The 8,549-nt window shown below is 43.4% G+C and overlaps 1 protein-coding gene across 1 annotated transcript; it reads left to right on the top strand.

The window, feature by feature from the left end:
• The first annotated feature begins 72 nt into the window (after positions 1 to 72).
• RPL24 (ribosomal protein L24) lies at positions 73 to 6,434 on the top strand. Its single transcript, XM_075907873.2, has 6 exons — positions 73 to 214; positions 339 to 414; positions 1,682 to 1,792; positions 4,722 to 4,858; positions 5,320 to 5,383; positions 6,305 to 6,434. The coding sequence occupies exons 1-6, from the start codon at positions 210 to 212 to the stop codon at positions 6,383 to 6,385; spliced, it is 474 nt and encodes a 157-aa protein (XP_075763988.1). The 5' UTR covers positions 73 to 209; the 3' UTR covers positions 6,386 to 6,434.
• The last annotated feature ends 2,115 nt before the right edge of the window (positions 6,435 to 8,549 follow it).

The following is an 8,549-nucleotide window of genomic DNA, read 5'->3' as shown; positions in this document are numbered from 1 at the left end:
CGCGGCGTCGCCAGCGGCCATTTTAAAGCGAATTTGAGAGACGGGGGAAGAAATCCCTCAGGGTGGAAACGGGGGCGCTTCCTCCCGTGATGCTCTGCGCGGTGCGCGTTTCCCATGGTGCCCCGCGCCGCGTCTAGAAGGCGGTTTCCCATGATCCTCTCTTCCTCTTGGCTGCCGGGCTCGCTAGAGTTGGAGCTGCCGCCGCCATCATGAAGTAAGTGTCGCCGGCCCGACCGGCTCCACCATCCGGCTCCATCCTCCGAGCCGAGCGCCCCTCGGGGCCCGCCCGCCCCGCCCCTCTAACCCGCTCTGCTTCCTCTTGCCCCCCCTCCCCGCAGGGTCGAGCTATGCAGCTTCAGCGGCTACAAGATCTACCCGGGCCACGGCCGCCGCTACGCCCGCACGGACGGCAAGGTGAGGCCCGGCGCGGAGCCTACGGGTCGGGGCCAAATGGCGGCAGTTTCTGAGTGGCGCCCTCCTGGCTGCTGAATGGAAGCCACGGGCTCGCCCTGGAGGCCCTGGCGAGGGGGGGGGGGGGTCTGTCGTGTATAAAAGCTTGCGCGCTGCGGGAGCAGGTAGCATCTGTACTTAGGTGTCCCGGGCAAAGAATAGTCTTAGGGGACTCGTGGTTTGGGAAGCGGTGGTTTTAAGAATGGGGTCTGAAACCAAGAAAGTTTTCAATCCCGGTTAGGTTGATTCACCGGTTTGTGCTGACAAGGATAGTATGCTGAGTGGGAAGGCGTTTGCGGGGTCCAGATTGTTAACATGACACTTCAGATATGCTCATTGTTTGCAGATAGCCGCTCTCCTGTTCCCTCTGTGATGATAAAATTTAACCCCTCCCTCCACTTCCTCCTGGAGTAGTGCTAAATGAGTTTCACTGCAAATACTAGCCTAAAAGATACAACTGATGGTTTTCATCTTCCGAGGTGGAGATGGCTTTTTTAGGACATAGCATCAGTTGTGTAGTACAACCTAAGTGGTTTGTCTACTCTTTGAGAGTGTAGCTTTACATCTGGGTGAGGAACCTCAGGCACAGAGGCTCCATGCGACCCCTGGCTTGCCTGGATCTGGCCCCTCAGGCTTGCGCGGGGTGGGTCTCCCCATGGTGCTGAAACAAAAATGGTTCTCCACATCTCCTTTACATAATGAATGTTATGAGGGGAAACATTTTGGTGACATTTTTATGTTAAGCATTCCTTGTTGCTATGTCAGGGATGGATTTTAAAGCATGAATCATGAAGTTTATGAAAGAACTACTTGCTTCCCAGTTCTTCTGTACAGGAAAATCATTGTACATAGCTGAGGAGTCGGACATATATTTAACCTGACACACCCCATAACCAACATGGTCTTGAAATTTGTATTTAATGTTTATGCTTTCATTGGCCATTCAGAAGATTAGATGGAAAGCAGGGATGCAAGTTGAAGTTTTAGCTGAGGCCATATTTAAAAATAAAAAAGCTACAGATGTCACTTAAATGCATTAGTGAGATCAAAAGATTATCAGACCCATATGCAGGGGGTGCGAAAGCATCTTTCCACAGTCTCCACCCTTGAGGTCCACATTTACAAAAAAAAGAGCGCACACACCCTACACACACAGAAATTCTTACATACAGGCCTGGATACCTTACAGAAAACATAACAGTGTTGCCTTAAAATAAATTTGCTTCCCTAGGTTTTCCAGTTCTTGAATGCAAAATGCGAATCTGCATTTCTTTCCAAGAGAAACCCCCGTCAGATCAACTGGACTGTTCTGTATAGGCGCAAACACAAAAAAGGACAGTCTGTAAGTATACTTCACATGTGATAAATACTGCTTTAAATTTTCAAATGAAGAATGGTTTCCTGGGTGTATCAGAACAATTCTAGCTGTCTCTGACTATCAGGGAAATGAAAGGTTTCTCTGGATAGCCTAAGAAGCCTAAACCATCGAGTTCTGTAGGACAGTGGTTCTCAATCTTTTTTGTATTGCGGATCAGCAAACTCCTTCACAAACTTTTGGTGGACTGGTAATATTTTATTTACATACTTATTATGCAAATAATGAATGCACAGATATGCAAATAAAATGTTAGAGGGGCTACGGTGAATGGCCTCAGCTTCGGTAGTGGCTGCTGGAGCTGAAGCCGGCTGCTGTGCAGCAGCTCATGAGGCCAGGCCAGGGCGTACTCTAGCCCTGACTCTCAGCCACTGCAGCCTGCAATTTATGGGCCTGACACTGGTCCGTGGCCCAGCAGTTGAGAACCACTGCTGTAGAATGTAAATCTTTATGTTTGTAAAGAGGCTTTTTTTCCAAGCCCTCTTCGTGATTGTGAAGACTTTCTCACATGTGAATATCATGGCTTTGCCAATCAAGAGCTTGTTGAAAGACAATCTGGTTAATCTCTCCCCACAGCTGCAGGTTTGTGAAGATGGTATTTTGTTGGTTTACATTTGAAAGGTGGTCATTTGTTAAACACAAATTATAATTGTGTATTTCAATATGAGATCTCAAACAAGGCCATTCTGCGCTTGAGACTGAATACACAGATTCAGAGTTCCTGATTTAAAAAATTGATCTGTAAATGAAAAAAGTGCTTCTTAATCCACAGGTAGTAACTGGGATTATTTTTTCTAAACTGAGATTTTCTAAATGCACTGTTTGTGTTGGTTTGATAAAACAGTTTTAGAATGTAACTTTGCAAACAGCTGGTATAAAAAAAATGCTCCCATCTGTCTGAAAATTTTGGCTGTGAAGTTGAAATCTTTGGAGATAGAAATGTGTTTTCATCAGGGGCACATATGGAATTCCTTCTGTATACGTATCCAGAGGCATTAAAGTACATGTTCTTTTAAAAGTCTTTGTCATATAATGGTAAGGTTTCTCTGTATAGCCTAAGAAGCCTAAACCATTGAGTTCTGTAGAACTTCCCGCTGGGGCTCTTGTACATTTTAAAGGAGGCATGCGGAACTCTGCTTGCAGCTAAGGGCCAGCGGGAAATTGCGTTGACTCCAGGCTGCATGCGGGTGTGCCAGCTTTGAAGTGCACAAGAGTCACCAGTGGGGACTCTTGTGCATTTCTAAGCAGAAGTGAAGCATGGAGCCTGTTGTCAGCGGGGGGCTCCCCAGCTGACTGGATTCTGTGTGGCGTTTCCCCAGAACCTGGGGGAAAGCAGCAGCGCTGCCACCTTGAAACGCCGCCTCTGTTTCAAAGCGGCAGCGCCACACAGCTGAGCCTGGGAACAGCTGTGCGGTGGTGCTGCTGCTTTGGAATACCCCCTCTTCATGCATACTCTTTGCTGCCTCTGTGTGATAGAGGCGCGGGGAGGTGGGATGGGAGGGGAGAAATCGACTACAGGCATTCCCCGGGTTACGTACAAGATAGGTACTGTAGGTTTGTTCTTAAGTTGAATTTGTATGTAAGTTGGAACTGGTACATATTGTAGGGGAAACTCTAGCCAAACATTTCTCCAGAGCTCAGTTTTATTCTCCCACACCTCACTTCCCTCAGTCCTTTATTCTCAAGCTTAGGTGTCTGCTGAGAAAAGCTGCTCCGCGTCTCCCTGGTCTGCTGGGGGGGGGGGCAGCACTAGCTTCACGTCTCCCTGGTCTGCTGGGGGGAAGCAGCTAGTGCGGGGTTGCCTCACCCCATTTGTAAGTAGGGATCCGATGTAAGTCGGATCCATGTAACCCGGGGACTGCCTGTAGTCAACTCACTATCTGAGAAGCTTCAGGGGGTAGCCAAGTTAGTCTGTACAGGAAAAACTTAAAAAACAACAAAAGGTCTGGTAGCACTTTATAGACTAACAAAACAAGTCGATGATATTGTGAGCTTTTGTGGGCACTGCCCACTTCTTCAGATGACCGAGACGCATTTGCTAGTCTACTAGTCCTTGACATCCTTACTTGATAGACCCTTTGAAACCTGCTTGCAGGATTGCTAATTAAACGTGTTACAAAAATTGAGATGTAACAAGACACACTTTGATTTCAGTTTTTTTTAAAACTGATTGTCAGGTAGGGAAAAGAAAACAGTTTTATGATTTTGTACAGCTACTCTTTAGTATGATAACCAAGAATCTGCCACTTCCAAAATGCTGGTAGTGTTGAAACCCCTTGTAGAATCCAAGCAGCCTCTGATTCTTCTCTTTTGTGGTTCTAGAAAGCTGTTCTTAAATGTAGTGCTTTTGGAAAGGGGTCTGGAGAGAAGTGATGCTGATACGCTGGTTATGGTGGGTGGGTGGGTGGGTGTGGGGTTGGTTTTGTTTTTGGTCAGAGAGGTTTTGTAGTGTTCCTAATGTTGAGAGAACTCTTGATTCGTCTAATGTTCCTGGAAGGTAATTCCATGGCCATTGGAACAAATAATAGCTTGATACTGGCATTCTGTTCCTAGTCAGTCCTAAGGAATTTCTGATTGATTAAAAAGTTTTTGCAGTTTTTAGCTCTTTTCCATACATTTATAATGGCTTGTGAAATCAGCCACTATTAAGCTGTTGGATTCATATGTCTGCACAAAAAGTGGATATGGGAGTTGCCATTAATCAGCATTTTCCAAGATAGAGTAATTTTTTAAGATCCAACAGCAATTCTGTATACTACTGTTTGATAACTGCAGATAAATTTTGACTTCACAGTAACCACTTTCCTAATTATCCTTTGTGGGTTTTTTGCAGGGGGTAGAGTAGTAGTTTTTGGTTTTGGTAGCACTAATTGATTTTAAAGCTCTCCTATTTTAGGAAGAAATACAAAAGAAGCGCACACGCCGTGCTGTCAAGTTCCAGAGGGCTATTACTGGTGCATCTTTGGCTGAAATAATGGCCAAGAGAAATCAGAAGCCTGAAGTGCGAAAGGCTCAGCGGGAACAAGCCATTAGGTGAGAGCAATCTCCTTACTATTTCCAGAATTAAGGATTATGATTTTCTTAAGTCCCTAAACTATGGGAGAGCTCTGTGCTTTGCATGTTGCAGTCTTTTGAAAAGAGACTGTAAAATGCTAAATCATATAAAATTGTGTTAATATTTCTTGAGCATTAGCATTGTCCCAGTACAATGTGTACAGTATGATGTCAGGATATCTCAAGAGACTTGCCATTTTATTTTACATTTCCTCACAAATTTTAATATTGAGACATAAGGTGGGTGAGGTCATATTTTTATTGGGTCTTCCTGAAATACTGAGGAACTACAGTACAGTTTTAGTTTAATGGGAACTTTTTATTTATCTTTTTTTAATAGAGCTTGTTTCCCTTTTGGAAGGGAATAACCAGTATTAAAGGGGGAAAATAATAGCTGTTAATTTGTTGATTATAGTTCTTCCTATAAATATAATTAACAGGGCTGCCAAGGAAGCCAAGAAGGCTAAACAGGCAACCAAGAAGACTACTCCTTCTACAACAAAGGTAATGGTAATATGTAGATGCTTTTTGAATGCATCCTGAAATACTGTAGAGCAAAACATTTTAACTGGAAACTTGTGATTTCCTTTAGCAAAAATTTCAGCTTTAGCATTCTCTGATATGGAGATTACATAGCACAAGTTATCCAGGGTGAACAGTATCTGAAAGAACAGTATTTTAGCATGAGATTAGTCTCTTTCATCAGAAGTGTGTTATTTGTGAACTGACTCTTTTGAGAAGACTGACTAGCTCAGTGTTTCTCAGTCTTTTTTTTATAAAGCACCCCTTTAAAAAAAAATTGTGTAAGTACCCCCAGTACTTACAATTTTCAGTCACATCATTTTTTTCTACTGTTGCAACACATGTTTAAACAACTTAATCGTAGCTGGGTGAGTGGTGAAATTTTTGGGTGTAAAAAGTACAAAAATCATAAAATGCTATAAAACTTAAAACAAATTCAGTTTTCTCCAAATTTCAGGTGTTGCAGTACCCCTCTCCCCCGACTTCTCTTGAGTACCCCAAGGGTACTCGTAATTGATCAGTGGTTGAGAAACACCGATCAATTAGTGCAATAGCCCCATAAGTGAAGCTATAGTAATGTATTGATTTTATGCCTGTTTTGGGATGTAATGGCATCTACTTTGTCCTCCATGTAACGAGCAGCGTTATAGTCTCTGTATTACGTGACTATTTGAACTTAAACTATGATGATGTCATGCTGAAGTGAGTAAAGGTAATGCAGCACAAGTATAACTGTTTGCAGTCTTATGTTGCGTCAATTTTTTGGTGTCTTATCTGTAGTAGATTTGACATGAATGTTCTAAATGAAAAACTTGGTCAAATTGCGTAAAGGCAAAAATGAAAACATTTGTTTGGAGAGCTAAATTCCATACCTCTCAAATCATGTTTAATGTCTCTTTACAGGCTCCCACAAAGGCTGCACCTAAACAAAAGATTGTGAAGCCAGTGAAAGTTTCTGCTCCTCGTGTTGGTGGAAAGCGCTAACCTATCAGACAGTAGTTGGTTGTGATAAATAAACATCTGACTTTCATAACTTGTGCTGAGTTTTTTTTATTAGGTTTAAATCTACAGGCTAAAGGCTTATTTAAACACTGTTGAAGACTGCTTTATCTGACTAATGTGGATAATGAAACAAATCGTGTATTTGTACCAAAATTTACCTTAACTATTGGAGAGCAATAGAATGAAATGTAGCCAATTACATACAGTAGTAACTAGCTTAGTTCAGACTGTAAATTGTTAAACATACAGGATTCCAGTAAGGTGCTGTCAGGATTAGATTAGATTGATTTAACTGGCTAATTGAATAGTCCATAGAATTTGCATTGACTGTTTAATTGATAAGGGTGCTTCTGTCTTTGAAGTATAGCAACAGGTACAGGGCTGTTGCTACACTTCAAAGGTAGAAGTGCTGCAGGAAAGTGCTCTCCTAGCTCCAAGCTTCTCCTCCCATGTTTCAAAGCAGCAGCGCTGCCTAGAGTCAGCGGGGGAGTCCCCAACAACAGGGTGCTGCTGCTTTGAAGCACCCTCTCCCCTGCCCCTTTGCTGCCTCTTTCTTAATAGAGCTTGGGCTCAAGGGCCGTTTAATTGCTATGTAGAGCTGTGCTTAGATGCACAGTGCTATTTACTACCAGTCAACCAACCACACCCTTCCCTATATAGGTTGCAGCAGGTTATGTTACTTCCCACTATGAGGCTAGGATGTAATTTTTTTCTTATGCCCTCAGATTGGCAGTGGCTGGTTAGGGCTCCCCCCCTCTCCCCTTCTTGCAGCAAAACCTAAGTTTTGGTCAACTAAACAGCTAGCTAGAATTTTCCTTCTCCCATAGGACACAAGTGGACCTTTGAGAAAATCATTTAGCTGCCACAGTTGGTAGGTTCCCAGTGCAAGCACACTGATCGAGGCTTTTGGATCTAAAAAGGTAATATAGTGGGCACTCTGATGTATCTCCTTCAAGCATCCTATTTAACTCCATATGGGGGAAATGTGAACCCAGAGCTAAGGCATTACAAGAGGACCACCCCACCAGTGCACTTGAAGGCAGTACTGGCTGGGGATTGAGGCTCTTCTTGTTTCAGAATGCAGATAATAGTTTGATTGTAACTTGCACTCAGCAAATAACTTCTCTTTCATATCCAGTGCTGGGAACACTTGAAAGGATTTAGACTTATTAAAATATATTAACTTAATAAGTTGCTTACAAAGGTCCTGATCCTTTAGTTTGTGTGGATTGCAGCAAAGGTCAATTCATGCAGATCCAATTGAAAGATAGGACCTTATATGTTGGCTGTATATTTTGCATTTGATCAATACAAATGATTTTAAGAAACTGGGCACTTCTCTCCCGTTTTAATTTCTAGACACAGAATGGGTAACTTCAGATAAGTAAATCCAGTTAAAATTTGGTTCTGACTTCTGAAAATTGGTTTGGAAAAAAGCAAGATTAGTTCGTCCCTTGCTGCAGGTACTAGTTATCCAGGTGAAATCAACAAAAACCCATAGACAAGTAATGGAATCTACTATAATTGCACTACAATAGGAGCAGGGAACCTCTGCCCCTTCCTTAACTGGAGCGGACCCATGGCACTGAGACTTGCCTGAGTGCCATGGTGCCCCCTGCAGGACTGAAACAGTACTGACTCAACTCAACCCTAGCCCCACACACACCACCCCTAAGTTCCCCACAGTTTCACCCCAAAACCCTGCCCAAGGTCAAAACCCCCTACTGCACTGTAACTCCCTCCCAGAGGCTGCACCTTCACCCCTGTGACCCACCCAATAGCCTGCTCCTGTAATTCAGAATCCTCTCCTGTACCCTGAACCCCTCATTTTTGGTCCCACACTGAAGCATGTGGGAAGCCCTGAGCCTCCATGCTCCCCCATGGGGCTGTGTGCGGCTTGTGCCTTTTTTGTGTGTATGTGTGAATGGCCCCCAATAGAAAAAAGGTTCCTCATCCCTGCATCACAAAAACTAGTTTTGTTATATAATTTGATAATATAAAACCCTTCACTCTGATCAAGGACTACCCCTCTGCCTTTAATTCCTGGTGTAGATACTAACAGGATCCTACAGCTAACATCTGCTCTTATGTGGGATAGTTACCAATCCTAAAATCACTTTCACAAGAAGGAGGAGGGAGGGAAGGG

Source organism: Pelodiscus sinensis, chromosome 1 (assembly GCF_052426305.1).
Source record: "Pelodiscus sinensis isolate ZL-2025 chromosome 1, ASM5242630v1, whole genome shotgun sequence".
NCBI lineage: Eukaryota > Metazoa > Chordata > Testudines > Trionychidae > Pelodiscus > Pelodiscus sinensis.
Note: the sequence above shows the minus strand (reverse complement) of the source record. Positions and strands in the feature narration are given on the sequence as shown.